The 19,394-nt window shown below is 36.8% G+C and overlaps 1 protein-coding gene across 9 annotated transcripts in view; it reads left to right on the forward strand.

The window, feature by feature from the left end:
* Positions 1-19,394, forward strand: part of LOC145692808 (uncharacterized) — a 150,718-nt gene that overhangs the window by 86,464 nt on the left and 44,860 nt on the right. For 7 of the 9 annotated variants that reach the window (XR_014132643.1, XR_014132644.1, XR_014132645.1 and 4 more), the window contains 6 exons: positions 2,818-3,049; positions 7,351-7,575; positions 9,878-9,988; positions 12,242-12,371; positions 15,433-15,623; positions 18,272-18,412. Coding sequence is in view for 6 of the 9 variants with exons in the window: in XM_081768301.1 (XP_081624427.1) it covers positions 2,818-3,049; positions 7,351-7,575; positions 9,878-9,988; positions 12,242-12,371; positions 15,433-15,623; positions 18,272-18,412 (1,030 nt within the window). In the remaining 3 variants the exon portion in view is untranslated. The remainder of the gene's footprint in view (positions 1-2,817; positions 3,050-7,350; positions 7,576-9,877; positions 9,989-12,241; positions 12,372-15,432; positions 15,624-18,271; positions 18,413-19,394) is intronic. The other 2 variants (XM_081768298.1, XM_081768300.1) reach the window with 2 other exon arrangements.

Below are 19,394 nucleotides of genomic sequence, written 5' to 3' on the forward strand. Positions count from 1 at the left end.
ACATAATGAAGCATAAGAAATGTCAACTAAATGTTAGTCAACACATATTGTAAATTTAAAAGGAATCTCACTTGTACCCCATGTGTTCAAAATGTTGACCACATCGCACAAATTTTTCATAGCGATTCTATAGATTGATGAACATGTTAGTGAACACAGTTTGTTGGAATGACAAACCAAATGACCGAATCTTTTAACTCCGGAATACTGGTAGGGGGTTATCTGTTCGTAAAATGACTTCCTTCAGCATCCCCATATGTAGACATCTGGAGCCGTGAGGTCAGGGGAATAGAAAGGCTATGGTAAATCTGTTCCATGGGAAATCAAGCGGTATCCAAACTCTCGTGAATAGTAGGGCAGCTGACTCACTTGCAGTGTAGGCAGTATCTCCGTCTTGCTGCATCCGTTGTTGTTGTAACGACGAATTTTGGTGTGGCAAAAACCACGCAGATCATGCAAACATGAGGCAATAATCATCTGTCGATTGATGTAGCGATCAGGGTACACATGGCTTTCCTCACAGAACCATATGTTGATGATGAAATCTTCATCTTCGTATGACATAGCTAACACTCCAAAGCAATACAATAGACGTGCGTGCTCATATCCTGCAGTGAGACGGTGCCACACGCCGTATGAGCAAAAATAATGCTCGACAATGAACACCTTCTCGTCTGTTTTGAGTAACATTATCTTCGCACCAACTGCACACTACACTCATTAGTCTACACACAACTGAGTACACGTGTGGCGCTCAAAGCTGAAAACACGCTGCACCTGCGCGCCATCCGTACGCCAATATCAGTACTGTTCGTTTCGCCGCATACTGTAGATGGCTTCGTGGAACGGCTTGTCCTTGTATACCCATGTCCAAAATTATTGTCGTATGTCTGTAAATATGTTGTTATAGGAACATAATTTGATAACGAATTCGCCCAGTATTTCTTATAATGTCGGATACTATGTGTATAATCGGATAAGACATGTATGTGGCAAATTTCATATCAAAAGAGCAGTAAATAAGAACAATAAAACAAAACTGAAACTTTCTTGTCCATTTAGCAACATTTTGTTTTACTCACTCTGATTTTCGTATTTATAATTCTTTTCCTATGAAATTTACCACAAATATACATTTCCCGATTACACACATAGTATCAGTATTAAAAGTACCCTGCAAAATCATTATCGAATTATATTCTTACAAGAAAACAGTTATAGACATGCGACAATCATTTTGGACATGAGTGCACATCGATGAGTGAGACTAGACGCGAAGTCCACTGGATTCACTACTTATTTAGTGCAACAGAGAATGAGGATAAATGGTAATGGAGTGTTGTTATTTCTCATAGGATAGGTTGAGTTCAAAATTAGGGTTACGGAAAAGGGTTATTTATATCTGGAAGGTTAAGGTGTTACTGAAACGTAGAAAAGTACTACTTGTGGTGTGTCAAATCCAAAATCTCGACCTGTGCAGGAACAGTCAATTTGAGAGAAATACGTTCATCAGCATAAGTAACTAGGAGGTTCTTATAATTTTTGAAAAAAAAAATTTTTACATGACACGGAAAATTACACAGCGGAGATTATAGTTGTAGAGATAGTTGTTTAGTAGCAGATTGTTTCTTGTTATTTAATTTTTTCGTAACGTTGACTCACCTATTATTTTTAAACAAATACAGAGTCCGTCAGAAAAATGTATACACTCTTTGTCATCCTGTATCAGGATACTGGCATTGACAAACTGTTCTGAAATTTAAATACGTTGTAGTACGGTTTTTCGTTCAACAGATGTCGGTACTGTCAACACGGTTAGTAAGATATGAAAATGGCAGAAGCACACTTGACGTTCGAGCAGCGTCAATGGAGAGGGGAGTTTTGTACTGAATCACCAACGTGCCTAACAATCAAACGCATTGTTGACAAGTTTGAGGCGCACGGAACGACGAGCGATCGCTGATGGAGACCGATACACATGCCTCTGTAATGTTCTGACGAAGGTTCTCGAGCATCCCAAGCAATGGCCAATATTTTGAACATTAATGTAAACATATACTTAATTGAAGGTTTGTAACAAAAAATTGGCTGCTTACCAATGAATCCTCCCTTGAAAAATTTAAATATTTTGACGTTTCGGAACTCTCAGCTGGTTTCTTCCTCAGTGGCAAGGTGAAAAGGATTAAAACGGAAAGGAGTAAAACCAGGAATACATAGCACTATAAAAAAGTAACGTACAAAAAGGGTCCTGAGATGACCAGAGCAGAGTAACGGGAAATTAAAGAATTGTTCTTTATAAATCTACATTGAACCTTGATGCTGGCAACATTGATCGAACTTGGGTACCTACCTTTGATGCATACTTTGGATCTGGCAGTAGTGGCCTAACATAGACACCACGTTCTTTTTTATTCAGTTCATTCTTTTTTCACTCTGCTCTATTCATCTCAGGATCTTTTTTGTACGTTACTTTTTTTTATAGTGGTATGTATTCCTGGTTTTATTCCCTTCATCTCCTTTCCGTTTTAATCCTTTTTTTCCTTGCCACTGAGGAAGGAACCAGCTGAGAGTTTCGAAACATCAAAATCTTTAAATTTTTCAAGGGAGGATTCATTGGTAAGTAGCCAATTTTTTGTTAATTTTGAATATCCCCCCATGCGCCCATGTAATTATAAGTTTGTAACACATGTTTAAACATAATTAAGTGTAGTTAAGAAATATGATATAGGTTTTTTTCTTAAACAGTGTATACATTTTTCTGGCGGACTGTATTTTAAGAATTTGTAAAATAATAATAATAATAAATTTTGTGTATAGCAGCAACAACAACAACAACAACAACAACAACAGCAGCAGCAACAGCAGGAGATGTTGAACAAGTTGATTGGCCATCAGCAGCAACAACATCGTGGAGGGCAGTTAGCCCCTGGAAGTTATCCTAACCCGCATTGCCTCTCTCCCTTACCTCCTGAACTACAAGCAATGGTGAACCAAGCTCAGCCAAGTCGGGAGTTGTTGCAGAGACCAGAGGCTCAGGCTATTCTTAGAGGTACATTCAGTTGCTAAAAACAACGTAATCTAGAGACCGGATATTAGGCAAAATGCCTATTCTTCAATATTAAAAATACGATAAAAAATAACGTTTTAAAGTTTATATAAGGAGGTTATAGTTTCAATTTAAGCCAATTTTATTTTGCCTATTTCGCCTATCCCTATCAAAATAATTGCTTTAGTGCCTAATGTTGCCTATTCTATTCATTTTCATCAAAATAAGACTGTTGGGGAAAAATATATAATTTAGTATTTCAAGAAAGGATTCTGCCTCTTCCGAGAAATATAAGTGTTGTTTGTAATGATAAAATGCCGTAAAACTTTGAACTGTTATGTGTACTGATAAAGTGCTGTAGAGAATGTGTTCACCAAATATGCATAGAATACATGTCAAGCTTCGTTTTTATATATATACAGTAAAACAATATATTAACAATCAAGTATATTTCTATATTCTTTGAACATTATCTATAATTTGAATTTATTTTTTAATTGTATTAATTAATTATCTTCATTATTTTGAGTTAATTTTAGTGCCTATTTTACTGCCGTTTTTAAAATTTTAAGTGACTATTTGCCTGCCTATTTTCAAGGTTTTTACTGCCTAAACATCCGGTCTGTAGATAACATATATTAATGGTTACAAATTAACATTTATTAATTGTTAAATGCAGATACGTTTTGTTAGCACTTAGTTATGATAGTCTTGGGAATCCTAAAAGAATTAACAGCTTATTGACTAATAAACTGACGCATGATTACAAATATTCAGGTGCACTACTACATAGAAGGATTGTTATATTCTAAAATGATTTCGGCAACCCATTATATTGCCTTCGACATCTAGCTATTATTGAAGAGCTTCAGCTTCACAACTTGTCACGCGTAACACTAAAATTACTTTAAGTAAGGTATTGAAATGATGATCACTACATTCACTAACTCAGCCAAGCAATATCAATATAAAAATCTTAATGTGAAACTTGTATAAATAGTAACATCGATTGTCTTATATTTTTAAGTAGAAGAGAGGAATATTTCAGCAATTATTCTATCATGACAACAGAATGAAGTTGTATAAGATTTAACTTTAAACGTTATTTCATCTGAGTTACAGGATTTTCCATAACGAAAAGTTTCATCAAAAGTTATGTTTAGCAGATCGATTTATAAGGATGGAAGGTAAAATGATTTTTAAATATTAAATATGCATTCTAACTAACTCACTAACTTACTTCACTCACACAATTACTCTATGGCCTGTGGAACCTGAAGGTTGAATACCACGCACAAAAAATCTCGATTTACTTCTGTCCTTAGCCAATGAGATCCAGTTTCTACTTTGTATCCTTATTTCTCCGAGATTCATCTTAATATTATGCTCTCGACTGTTGTCTGGGACTTCCTAAAGTTCCTTTTCCACTTGGGTTTCCAATGAAAATTCTGAAAGTGTTTCTACTTTATATTCCTTTTTGGTTACATGATCTGCTAATTTGAGGATAGGTATACGATATAAATTATGCAGATCACCGTTATGAAGTTTCCGCCATCTCCCCTTTGCATTATTCTTGGGGGTCCGAATATTCAATTCAGGATTTAGTTTCGAACTGTTTGTCTAAGTTCTTCCCTCAAGCATCCTATATCATCAGTAGAAATTCAAAGGATTATCAAGTTAGATATTCAAATAATAATAATAGCTAGATTTAAGTGATAACTACGTTCAAAAATACATTTTAGACGTTGCTTTTATTATTATTATTATTATTATTATTATTATTATTATTATTCTGCTGTCTGTGTTCTATCCAGGAAAATTTATGCCATAGATCTACTTTCTGTATATGTTATATACCCTCCTTTGGGACCTTAATAAAATACTGTTCCTATGATAGTCAATCGAAAAGAGGAGTTACCCAGGTTTAATTGATCATAGTTGTACAATATATATCGAGAAATCTTCGTTTTAGCCGCTATTTATCAGGATTAGACTATAAAATGTTCAATGATATAGTAAGACTGTTACGTGTAAGCAAACGTTGATTTAAAAAAATGTAGTCGTCTTTATTGATAGCTTTTTTACGTACGACAAATTCAGAAGCTTCATTGCACTGCGGTCTTACTGTAGATATCTTCGTTTGGACATAAGATTTACTATCTTTATTTTCACCTTTTTTTTACCGCCACATTTCCCATCATATCAATAATTTTCCTAAATTTTTACAATATTAGCGTTCAACGGGAAACCTTTTATCCAAAGACGGGACACGTACCAACCAGTGAATCTCATTGAGCTTAATCTATCTTCTGTTTAAATAAAACTGAAAGTATGTTTGTAACTTAATTCTTGTAGCACCCGACTGATCTCGATCAAAGTTTGAACATAGATGAGGGTCGAGCCTGGGATAATTTTTATCATTTCACTTTGACGGTGGAACGTAGGGAAGGGGGAGGAAAGAGATATAAAAAATGATCGAAGATGACCGATATTAGTGTCGAATCAATAGTTTTCGTGATCGTTGAGATAAACAGTGACATTTCCGATGCCTTTTAAATCGAATTCAGCCCTGCAGCTTGGAGGAGGGGAAGGAGAAAATATATAAAAATGATTGAAAATGAGCGATATTAGAGCCGAATCCATAATTTTCTGGCTCACTGAGATGAACAGTGACACTTCCGATGAAGTTAGGTCCAAATTCAGTTCCTAAACTTAGAGGAAGTGAGGGGAGAGATAAAGCTGATCTCAGCTAATTGGGGGGAAAAAAGGCTTAGAAGAACAAAATTGAAAATGACCGATATCAGAGAGTGCTTCAGTAATAGTAAGAAATAACTGACTAATGGAACATATTACTCATTTTTCTTATTGTAACCCAGCGAAGCGAGTAATTGACCCTAGTAAAATAATATGTTAGTAAATCCTCATGTGTAGTTTTCGAGAAAATCGGATAAAAATATTTTATTGTAAACCTAAAAGTCGATGCTGTACGATAATTAAGATCTTATTAAAATAAAATTGATCCTGAAGTATACTTTCATGACTCTTCTGTATGATACTAGCGAGATGACAGCACAGTATGGTTAATGCAGTGTGAGAATCCTTGTGCTTGGAATACGGGATTCGATCCTTGAGCTGCGTCGTGGCTAAGTAGTTAGCGTTCGCGCCTTCGGCGTGGGAAACCCGGGTTCGATTCCCGGCGGGAGCGTATGTGGTTCGGATCCCATGTTAAGTTGTGGATTTACGTTTCATGTAGCTTCTCTTCTGAAAGGGACTCTTAACTTAAGTCAAATCTTTTTTGTGGCAGACAACATCGTGTCCGTGAGTTTTCTCGGGGTACTCTCGTTTCTTCATACATTCTCATTCTACTAGTTCTCCATCTTCGTTCATTTAACTTAATCGTTCGTTTTCCTTAGCCTAACAGGCATAAACTTAGGACGTTAAACTGACAAATTTCATTTAATTTCAAATCAAATCTTAGTTCGATCCTAGGTTCTGCCAAGTGGGCTTTGTGGTGGACAAACAACATGTGTTGGGGCCACAGTGGCTCAGTGGTAGAGCGTTCACCTTTGGTGTGTGGGGGTCCCTGCTTCGATCCCTGCTCAAACTACGTGAACTTTGTGGTGGACCAACACCATGTGTGTGGATGTTCTCAGGTTCTCCCGTTTCCTCCCACTTTCTTCATTCAACCATCATCTCCGTCATCTTTTTAGCCTAGCCGGGAGGTAAAACTGAAAGACACCATGTGCGTGGGGCTCTGGCGGTTCTCTTGTTTCTTCACATTTTCTTCATTATTCCATTATCACGTTCTTGCTTAGCCTCGATGCATAACTATCTGACCTTAAACTTAAAAAAGAAAAACAAATGATTAATAAGATATAGCCCAAAATGTTCATGTGTACTTAAAAGAAAAAGAAAAACTATACTGTTTACTAGCAGATTGTCTTGTTTTTCTTCTGACAGTTCCTAACAGTGACACACCCTACGTGTAATGCCGTAAAAAGTTTCCTTTCTGTTTAACAATCTCCAGTGTTGTTGCTTTCTTTTCAGCTTTTCCCACACTTCGCCATTGATTTTCGTTGTAGCCAGCTAATTTTCCTTTCTTTCATACTTCCATTTCGAATGCATCTGTAATTTTTCACTGCAATCGTAACGTCCACGTTTCTACTCTGTATAGTAGTACTTTACAGGAAACTTTTGTTGAGTATTTTCCGAATACTTTATTTAATAAATAACATGTTTTTTTTCTTCTTTCTTGTAAACTTTTAAACGACAACTAATTATTTTCTAATCTCTCTCTCCCAAAGGCCTGCGACGCGGTGAGATAACCCAACATCATCTGATTCAGCAGCTGCAAAACTCTGCCATGCAGCATCGTCACCGGGAAATCCTGATCAATATTTTGAAACTTCAGCTCCAGGGTGGCGTTCAAGTGATGTCTCCTCGAGCAACTTCCCCTCATCCTGATATTCTTCATCAAATTCTTCTTCAACAGCAGCAGCAACTGCGGATCCCGTCTCCTATGAACAATGGTAAAGTATACAAAACAACTTCATAGGTAGTATGTAATGGTAAAGATAGTTTTCTTAGTAATAAGGTTATATTATCTAGTGACCTTCTTACGTATGTAGTGAAAATAATTCGGTTTAACTGTTGGTGTGCAAACCTGTAGGTGAACAATATATGTGATACTACCACCGGTTTATTGGCTGCGGCTTTCAAAATGTTTGTACTTAACAAGGGGCGTTGAGTAAGTTTTGCACAGACGTTTATAATATTATTCTTTTGGCTACAAGACCATGTCACTGAATGGAGCCAACATCTGCTGTGACGCATCTCGTCCAACATTCTTTTTATGCCTTAAATGCACTTTGGTAAAATTCAGGTTTCTGACTTTTACACCATTGTTTCACACAAGAAATGAGGGCCTCGTCACTATCGGAATGTTTTTCCTTGCATGTAGGCCTTCAGATAACCAAACAGGAAGAAATCCGAAGGAGCCAACTCAGAACTATGGGGAGGCTGAGGAACGACTTCCTGTCCCATGTTTATGATTTCTGTTGTCATCATGACTGTAAGGGGCTTGTTAGCTCCGGTCTTTTGTTCTGAAGAGCACGTCGTACCTTCTCCAATGACAAACAATAATGCTCGTTGTTAATTGTAGAGCCATATTCCGAGAAGTCTATGAAAATAACACCGCACTAATCCCATAACTTTCTGGGATGATCTGGAAAGTCTAGGGGTTTTTAAACCAATATTCGATACTAGTGGTCCAATGTGTGATACCTATAAACCTAAAGCAACTTCGTATAAATTGATGTGGCTATTCATCACCGGTTTTGAATAGGAATTCTATTACCGACCTTTGTTCGGCCCTGATGTCAACTTCATTGCCAATTGTGGTTCACCTGTGAATAATACGAAACAACAATTATTATGATTTTGAAGTATGCTCACCTAAAACTTCATCATATTGCAACTTACAAAAATATTATAACCTTCTGTGCGAAACTTATTAAATGTCCTTTGTATTATTTGGCTCAATATATGAAGATTCTCTTTACATAGGAGGATAGCCGTTTAGCCGGTCGGTGACAATACAATCACTAAATATTGCTCGGACCACAGGTATCTTAGTATCGTAGATGAAGCAGGACTACTTGTAGGCCTACTTTGAAAAGCAGTAAAAGATACAGTGCAGCCATTTTATCTCTGGTTTTGAGGCTATCACAGTCAAATCTGAAGGGTCTGAATGATTGAAAAAAAAAAAAAAAAAAGAAAAAAAAGCGTATTCATTTTCAAGTTCAGAAATGAAATCAATAAAAACTGAAGAATTCGTCCGGAAACAAATGAAAAGCAGACTGTTTTTCAAAACATCTATTGTCGTGAAACATCCAAGATTTAACATTAAGGATTGACTACGCTGTTCTTTTCCTATAGATTCATCGTTTCTATGTCGTACACGTGTTCTTTCTCCTGTGTTGTCTTTCATGACCAAGACTTTAAGAGAATATAAAATGTTTAGGGTACAAGATCCACTTTTACAAATGTGCTAACATCACATTAGCATTTGAGTGACGTGGCATGAGTGGAAGGATACAAAAGCAGTTGACACATTTGTCTTAATGAGTTGATAGTTTAGTACGTGTAAATAGTACTACTAAGAAAACTTTTATAACTCACTGATAAGGTGACTGGCAAACTTCGTATCATTTGTTTTTTGTTATAAGAGAGTGACTAGAGGATACCTTCCTATAGCTCATTAAAATAATACAGTATGCGGGAAAACAAACAGTATTGAAATTCACGTACGGATTCTCATCATCACAGTCTCCTTTAGCCTAGCCGGCATAATCGTAGGACGTAAAGCTTAAAGATAAACGATTGTCTGTAGAATTGTAACAGGTGCATTGTTAGATGGCTCTAGAGATAGAAGTAGCAAATGCAGAAACTTGACAAAGTCGCAGAAAGCTTAAGTAGAGGAGCATCTGCCTAATAAGTAGGAGATAACGGCCTGATTTGCTGCCATGTCCACAATCAAGCTTTTGATTCTTTCTAGAGTACAAATATTCATGCTATCTTAATTTCTGAACACTTTTTAAAAATGTGTTATAAATCAAGTGTGTTCGTTTGGTTTTCCGAAACAAAATCTTTCTCAGATTATGGTCATATGCTTGTAATTTTTTTTTTTTTTTTTCGGTGATTTTGTTACACTTTTTCGTTGCCTTTTAGCATGTATGAGCACCACTGAATAAATATAATGAAAACTAGGTGGATATCGTATTTGTCGTGTTGCCTCTTCCAGTGTTGAAAAATTTTATATTTTTTTAACAGCTTATTGTCAGCAGCCACCAGTGATAACTCCCAGTGCAGCTTCTATGAATGCAGCTCATTTACCGCAGCCGATGGGTTTGAATCCTAACACCCTTTCAGTTCAGCATGCAGGTAAATTCGTAATTTACAGTCCCATGACCAAGAGAGTGAGTCTCCTTTTAACCTTCGCCCATCTTCCAATTTCTACATTTACCTGCATCCCAGTGTACAAGCACACAACCCTGTACTTCCACTCGATCCTGTACTTTTAAATGTTTATTTATTAGTATAGTTAAATGCTCCAGGAATGTATGTATTACTTCCTGTAGGTAACTAATTCATCCATTCCAGGATTTTAGAAACGCAAATGTTCTGCGCCGTGGACACGAAAACCTGCTATTAGATTGTGTCGTATCAAAAGACAAATCAAGCTAATTTAAATTCTCATAACCTACTTTTCAAAGTCCACCTTCAGATTATACTCCTGTCTTTTCTTTTTCCATACGTGAGGTTAGTTCTTGTGAAATATTTGATAACCGTGAGAATCAATAAAATTTGTGGTTAATAAGTTAGCTTGTCTGTTACCATCGAACCTTTGAGATAGTTTAATGTCGATGCTACGCGTTGAATCGTTTTCGTTCGACGAAAGGTACACACTTTTAAGGGTTTTCAGTGTATCAAGAATAAAAGAAGAAACATGATTGGTAATTGATCGCTGTCGGAAGACCGATTTGTATTTGATGCATATTGTAGACGATAATTTTTTCACAAAATGTATGTCTCAGGGAACATAAGTTCAGTTGCCAGCGCGATTTTTTTTTTTTAAATCAAAATCCATTTAATTCATTCACACACACAAAGTGCCATTATGGTACCACATTTATTTATTTATTTATTCAATTGAGCAAGCAGAGTTCTTGGTTCACTTGCGCTTTTCCTCTTTCTCTATTGTAAAATATTCTTTGAAAAACATTCACTAAATTTTTACGATGTCTAAGGCGGGGCAGGCCCTGCCTACCCAAGGGCGTGAGCGCAAGCCTTCAGATGTACAATTTTCTCCCCCCCAAATAACCTTATGGACGCAACCCCTTCCTAAAACCCATCTTTAGAGCACTTCTGGTCAAACATCTCCGAAGAGAAGTTTCTGACGCCTAAATATTTGTGCGCCTACGTGAAAGAATTAAAAAAAAAAAAAAAAAAAAGTCAGGACCTGTCACTCGTTTAATAAACAATTATTTTTGACTGTCTAGATATTGAAGATTATAACTGTGTCATTAACGAATGCGGGGAACTGATCCTTCCGATTGATATAACACTACGTAGTTAGAATTAGCGCATTGCGTGCTCCTTTGTATTGATCTCTATCAGCTCGATTCTAAATGGTGTTACCTAGTCTATGTATTACTCGTTTCACAAGTTGGAGAGTTCATCTACCTTTTAGGTTTATAGTCGTATCTGTACGTTGGATTCAAATGATATATGTTTTTCTAATTCTGAATATATTTATAGCAGTATATTATGTGCATTGGCATAGTTGAGACCTGAGTTACTGATTTCGAAATTAGAACTGTGCGGATGGCAATGAAGGTCCATTTTCAGCACTGTTTCCAAAAACTTAAATTCAGTATATCATAAACTATTTTTAAAAGTAAGATACGTAAAGTAAAAATAAGAAATTATTATTGTCTTTGATTTTATTTATTTAATTTGAATTTTTTTTTCCCTCCTCTTTCGAGGAATTTAGATTTAAGGCACAGATCTTATCTCATCCCAGTATTGAAAGTATAATCTCAATGTTTCATTTCCATAATTGTCTTAAGGTTGGTGTAAAGGGACAAATTTTGCCGATAGATGTCACTACATTCTTCGTATCTCTCTCATGTATTTTTTAGCCTTTCACGAAAATTCACGATTTCTCTTACAAATTTCAACCTAGAGACATCAAATTTTTGGAGAAGGAACTTCGTAACCTATCGAAGACAACAATCGTGCCAATTTTTTATTTAGATTTTCTTCATTGTTGAAAAAGGTCCATTGTTAAAGGTTTGGAAATCTGTTTCAACAATCAATCAATTTTAACAATGAAAAAATTCTAGATAAAAAATCGGAACGGATTGTTGCCTTCGATAAGTTATGAAGTTCCTTCTCCAAAAATTTGATGTCTCTAGGTTGAAATTTGTAAGAGAAATCGTAAATTTTTGTGGTGGAAGGTAAAAATACATAAGAGAAATACAAAAACTACAGTGACATCTATCGGCAAAACTTTTCCCTTTAAACCAACCTTAAATGAAAATGTCAAATAATTTTAAGTATTTAGAAAACAGCAAAATAAACGTGAATGCGGAGGTAATTTCTCTTCCACGATTAATGTACTTTTTTCCGTAGGCATGCCACATCGTGTTCCATCACCCCAGGAGCTTATTGTACATACTCAACAAATAATGCATGCTGCTTTGATCAAGAAGAAGCTCGAAGAACAAAATGAGAACTACCGTAAACGACAAGAAATGCAACGGTAAGGAAACTATAATCAGATTAATTAACCCTCGTCCTACCAATGGGGGGGGGGGGTACTTTGTGCCCACCACAGTATTTTTATTTTTGTAAATATATATATATATATATATTAGAAGTGTCACTCCTAGATGGCAGTATAATAAGTAGCAAATAGTCTTATCCCGTGTACCTTTCACTTCAGTCATTAGATTTTTGTAAGAATTTCTAATTTGTTTCTTCTGCGAGATATATTCAATCTTAACAAGTTGGTACTAAATGCCCAGGTCCTCCCCATGATAGTCCGCATTACGAAAAATACTTAGGTAACTAATGATACAAAATGACCCCAAACATTACAGAAAACCGGTTTTTTAAGTAGTTTACACAATTTTTACTGCAAGAAATTAGACATCGAAAGACGTTTGATTTTTACATCGTTCCTCTGATTTCTTCATGTACCCTACAATTCCAAGAATTGCCTGCAATATAATAGTTTGTAGAAATGTGGCTAGATCAAATGGTTAGCATATTCCTTTGGTGCAAGAACCTCCAATTCGATTCCCTGTAAAGGCGCGTATTTGAATCTTTGTGGGAGGCTCATGTCTGATCGTCTCAATTTGAAACAACTCGTTCTTGTATTGTAGTACCAAATATCGTTTTTTATAGTTACTCAAATATCGAATAAATCTCATCAGAAAATTCATTAGTAATTGAAAGGTTGAGGAAAAAAAAAAAAAAAAAAAAACTAAGGATCTCAAAAGGAATTTCACCTAGATATCGGTCCATATTTCTCAGTTGATATATAAAGATTGCATATGTAATCGTTTTATTGAGTGGTTCTTAGTAAATATGTCCTGTTTATAGTCTAAAGTTAAAAGGTGCTACAGACAATTGAATGCCATTTTATCAAGTGTAAATGGCAAAAGCTCTTCTTTTATGTGAAAGTTCCTGGTTCGGTACCTGGTTCTTGTATAGTTCCGATTTTGTATTAAGCTATAAATGTATGTCTTGTGTATCTCCTTACTGAAGAAAAGAAAATCCAAACAAATTTTATTTTACTTTTGTCATTGTTCTCTTAAGCATGACTGTTTGCATCTTTTAGTGTTGATCTGATTATAAATTATAGATAAATACATCGTCAGACGTAATTAAAATCTTAGGGCCGAAGAAATTGTAAAATTTAAAACTAAAATATACGAAAGCCGTTCGGAAAGTAACCTCCGATTGGTTTTTTTAAAAAAAAATAAAAAGTAAAGAAGAATAATTCGTTATATACATCTGAAGACGACTACTTTGCTTTATGTTTCAACATAGTTTCCATAAACACGCAAGCACTTACCTTATCTCTGCACTAGCTTAGAAATTCCATTAGCATAAAAATCTCTCACCTTTGCCTCGAGCCAGCCTGTGACCGCATCTTTCAACTTCTCATCGTCGCCAAAGCGCTGAGATCCTGGAAATTTGTGGAAATTCATCAGAAAGCTCTGGGATTGTGAAACGTCGTCGATTTTCACGCTTTTCCATGAATTTTCTGAACAAGTTCATTAGTAGCAAGTGATGGCTTGCCACTCCTCTCTTCGTCATGAATGTGTGTTCGTCCACTTTTAAATGAACGAACCCATTCACGAACAACTCCTTCACTCATCACACTTGATTCATACACTTCACAAAGTTCCCAATGAATAGATGTTGACGAATATTGTTTTTTCCGTAAGAAAACGTGTAACAGCTCGCACCTAGTACTTGGCGGGATTTTCTGTTACAGCACACATTTTGAGACGCTACAAAAGTGGAACTAGTGACCAGACAACCTTCACTCTACCACGACTGGATGCAGATTGATCTACTGCTCACGTCTGTGCAAAGATGGTAGTGCTGCCTCCACTATTTCACACACAGTGACCAATCAGAGGTTACTTTCCGAACGCGTCTCGTATTTACACGTTGAAGAATATGGAAGTAAGATTTTCAAACCAATTTTGATTCATGTAAATATTTTTAAGTTCTGTTAACATTTAATACTTGCAAATCTTAGTTGCAATATTGAAATAACACGGAAATATCATATCGATGTCCTTTATGGTCAGGGACTCGAATTCCGATTTTCTTTCTGCCGAGCGGATGCTCAGCTTCTGTGTTAATGTTCAAGACTGGTCTTATCGCTAGTAGCTCATGGTTAAGATACGTTCGGTCAGTGTGAGATCGGGGTTCGAGTACAGCATTATTCAGATTTATATGTTATTCCAAAATTCTAGTTCACTTTTGTGCAAAGATCACATGAAAATATTTCCATCAAAACATATATACACTAACTAACTAACTAACTTTATGGCCTATGGAACCCGGAGGTTCAATGCCGCGTTCACAAAAGCTCTCCATTGACTTCTATCCTTAGCTAACTGCATCCAGTTTCTACTTTGTATTCCAATCTCTGCGAGATCCATCTTAATATTGTCCTCCCATCTGCGCCTAGGTCTTCCTAATGGTCGTTTTCCGATTGGTCTTCCAGTCAAGACTTTGGAAGCGTTTCTACTTTCTTCCATTCTAGCTACATGACCCGCCCACCTAAGCCTCCTAGACTTGACGACCCTAACAATGTTGGGTAAACCATATAAATTATGTAGTTCCTCGTTATAAAGTTTCCGCCATTCCCCATTCCCGTTCCTCTTGGGTCCGAATATTCGTCTCAGGATCTTGTTCTCAGATACTTTCAGTCTATGTTCTTCCCTCAGAGAAAGTGACCATGTTTCGCAGCCATTCAGAACAACAGGCATGATTATCGTTTTGTATATTTTAAGCTTCAAATTCCTCGACAGAATTCGCGATGACAAGAGATTTTGAACCGAATAGTAACACGAATTCCCTGCTTTTAGTCGACATTTAATTTCTTCGTGATTATGATTTTCCTCTGTTAATATTGATCCTAGGTATTTGAAACTATCCACTTTATCAAAAGTATTATTTAATATTTTAACGCATCCATAATTTGCCGTATTACGGTCCGTAGAGATATATACACTAGGAATATTAATTTGAAGAATATGAATATGTAAACTGTGCTTTCCTTTTTGTATGTTTAGTTCTCAAAATACTTCAAGCTCTGCAAGTACAACTACTTCCGGAGTAACCACAACGACCGGTAGTAAAGTTGGCGACATGTCTCCTGCTAAACACTCCCCTCCTCCTTTGGCATTTACTCCCACGTCGGTGTTAAGAAAAATGACTGCAGAAAAGGACGCCGACGGTAACAAGACTGATTCTAAGTTTACAGGTAAGTTTTCGCCCTTTCGAATTATAACCTTGTCCTTATTTTGTTGTAGCGTAAGAATATCTAACGAATTAGAAATAATTGTGGCAAAATCTTTTTTTTTTTATTTATTTATTTATTTATTTATTTTGTAAAATTAAGCGAATTATTTTTCAGCATGGTTGTTCCGTTAAATCGCGCACCGTATATGTAATAGGAACAGCTTTTTCTCTCTTCTAAATATTTTCAGTATTGGTTCTAGCGGGTGTCGATATAAAGCTTATTTATAAACAAGAACTCCCTTATAGTTGTTAGGTACTAGAATATAAAAGGTGAGTTATAAATCTTGCAATATTTTTACAACCCAAATAGCATGGGGGTGTATACGTCGTGAGCGACTGGAAGTATAAGGTCGAAGTAATGTAACAAGTGGACTTTTTTTTTTCTTTCTTTAACAAGGAGGGCGCCACATTATCTGTATCGTGGGCCGCGGTGGCTCAGTGGTAGAGCGCTCATCTCTTGTGTATGGGGCTCTTGGTTCGATCCCAGCTCGCGCCAAGTGATGAGTTTTGTGGTGGACCTACACCATGTGTGTGAGTTTTCTCGAGCTTCTCAATTTTCCTCCTATTTTCTTCATTTCTCATCTTCATCATCTCCTTTAACCTAGCCGGCATAACAGTGGAACGTAAAACATTTAAGCATTTCATTTTATTCCATTTGTCTGTATTTTCTGTTAGTTGTTAGTGGCAGTGACGTTGAGAACTCAACGTCTGATAAAGTGAACTGTTATTTACTGTATGAGTTCGGACTTAGGCATAACGCTGCGGCAATTACAAAAAAATTGTCATGCGAAAGGGAAAGATGCAGTGAAGCACAGTGCAGCAACTCGTTCGTTCCAGAAATTTCATACACGTTGTAAAAATGTCGAAGATCAGCTAAACTCCAGCCGCCTCAGGGTAACTTGATACAGAGAAGTCATGAGGAGGATCTGTCCACCACCAAACGACGATTGTCGAACTAATTCGGCTTGTCTCCCCCCCCCCCCCCCCACGGTAATTAACAGAGCTGCTGCGTTGTGCTACGTAAGTTGACCACAGGCTTAGAGGAAAGTGGATGTGTGCCTACAATTACCTCAAAATCCGAGTGATGTGCGTTTCCTGAAACTGATTGTCACATACGACGATAAGTAGTTTTTTTTCTTTCTTTCTTTTTCTTTAAAATTCGAATGTGGAAAAACTATGATTGAGCAGGGCCAACTTCCAGAACCGGTCATTAAACAAGGCTATTAGAGCACAAGTGTTGCTGTATATGTGTGGTGGAACTACAAAGCGGTAGTTCACTTCGAGTTCGTTCCTAATGGTCGTACTGTTAATGCCGACCTTTATTCCGAACAGTTGGAGTGGAGGTTCCCTGCATTCGTGAACCGAAAAAGCGCCCTGTTGCAACAGGATAACGCAAAACCACACTTGGCTACAAAAGTGCAAGCCGGCATATAGTCCTGAACTTGCTCTTCGGATTACCACCTGTTTCGTCCATGGCGCAATTCCTGAAATCACGATGCGTCACCAGCCGGCAAGACGGGGAAACAGCAGTGACTGACGTCCTTACCTCTAAACACAAGACGTAGTATCATCATTGAATTGAGAAACTGGCAGGAAGGTAGCTGTAGACAGTCCAGTGTTTACTTTGTGTTAACCTGCTTTCATTATACTGTATAAATACAGGTATGTTGTGTACCAGAATATTGCAATATTTATTACTTAACCTCGTATGTCAAGGTAGTATGTATCTACTAGAATGTCACATGCAGTTGTAAAAAGGAAATCTGTATTATGATGATAGGCATCTAGGATGTAGATGAAATATAAGATAAGTGGAAGAGATATTTGTAGTTACAGTGTAGGACTTTGAGGTAACACTAATAAGTTAACAGGAATTATTGATTAGAGATTTTTGTGCTAAGAGAATATTCAGCGAATGAGGTAATGACTGAATATATGAGTTGATTGTATGTGGTTCGATACAAAAAGTAATGAGTTTGAAATGGTTGATGTACGAGCAAAAATGCACCACGGAAATATCCACTCGGTGCGGATTCCAACACCAAAGAAGCTTCGTAGTTCTTTCTGAATAATATACTTGTAGTTTGACTGCACCAGAGCTATCTCCTTTCAACCATGGACTTCTCCCCCAATAAAACTTTGTAGATGCGCCCTTGTGTGCGAGAGATAAATACATGTTACTAGCAGACTGCAATTATTCTTACAATAAAGGTAATGGATATAAAGAAGTGAGGCAGTTTAAGATTCGAAATAATGTATAAAATGAAGTACTGGAGCTGATGGAAATCAAGCAACTAACGCTGGTATTTATCAATACTTTATTTTAAACATTTATCAGTATCTTACCCTGGCGTGTGTTGACGAGAATCTTTCGAAGTGATAGCTGGGAAAACATAAAAAGTGGCAAATAATAAAGTGTTGGCAGATATACATATATATATATATATATATATATATATATATATATAGTAAGGATCTTAATAAAAGAGGAAAAGGATCAGAATAACATATTTCTTCAGGGAATGTATTTTTTTTATGCTTGTTGAAGTCATTGTCGTGGGATGTCATATTTCATACCTTTATTTATTGTATTTTTCTTCTTATCTCCAGACCAAAAATCTCAAACCCAAACGCCACATCTTGGACAACAGCAGACGCCACAACAACAACAGCAGACGTTGCAACAGATCCAGAGACAGCAACAAACAACTAGTCCTTGGAAGTCTGATCATCAGCTCCCGAAACATCAAGGTATGCCAGATAATTACCTTTATAGAGACTGTCGGATATTTGGAATACAACTTATTATTATGTACAAGGTGGACCATTTATCTTGATTGTAATTTTTAAACTAACAAATACAAGACGCAGAAATATCGTACCATGCAAATGCTGATAGGGATCACGGTGGCTCAGCGGTAAAGCATTCACTTCTGGTGCGAGATGTCCCTGGTTCGATCACAGTTCGCACCAAGTGGGCTTTATGATGGACAAACTTTGTTTCTCGGGTTTCTTCCGTATCCTCCCACTTTATTCATTCCATCATTACATTCATTTCTCATCATCAGTTTCCTTCAGCCTAGCTGGCCTAACCGTGGGACGTAAAACTGAAAACCGATAGGGGGCGTTGTTTGAAATACACTGCAATACAACCAGATGAACAGTATTGGAAAATCCAGCACAAAACTTTGTTTTCAATTGAAACTACGTCAGGCTATTAAAACATTTCAAATCTATCAGACAAAACTTCATAATAGCATAGTTGTTAATGCAGTGTTGCAAACTAAAGATGTTGCAGGGGCCGCGATGGCTCAGTGATAGAGCGTTCACCTCTGGTGCTTGGGGTCCCGGGTTCGATCCCAGCCCCCGCCAAGTGAACTTTGTGGTGGACAAACACCGTGTGCGTGGGTTTTCTCGGGGTTCTCCCACTTTCTTCATTCCACCATTTCATTCATTACTCATCATCACCGTCTCCTTTAGCCTAACCGGCATAACCGTGGGACGTAAAATTCAAAGATTTCATTTCATTTTTAAAGATGTTGCAGTATCACAAACATCGAAAAATATCCAAATTTTGCAGGCTTCTACAATAGTAATAGTACAAGTGAGACGGTTAGAGCAAGCATATACGAGGGAGAATCCGAGAGTAAGTTTCCCCTCTCTTTTCCCTAGGAAAGCGAACAACAATGAGGGAAACAAGACAGAGGTTGCACGCGCAACACATTCACATACA

The sequence above is a fragment of the Thermobia domestica genome, chromosome 8, assembly GCF_964235325.1.
Source record: "Thermobia domestica chromosome 8, izTheDome1.hap1.1, whole genome shotgun sequence".
Classification (NCBI taxonomy): domain Eukaryota; kingdom Metazoa; phylum Arthropoda; class Insecta; order Zygentoma; family Lepismatidae; genus Thermobia; species Thermobia domestica.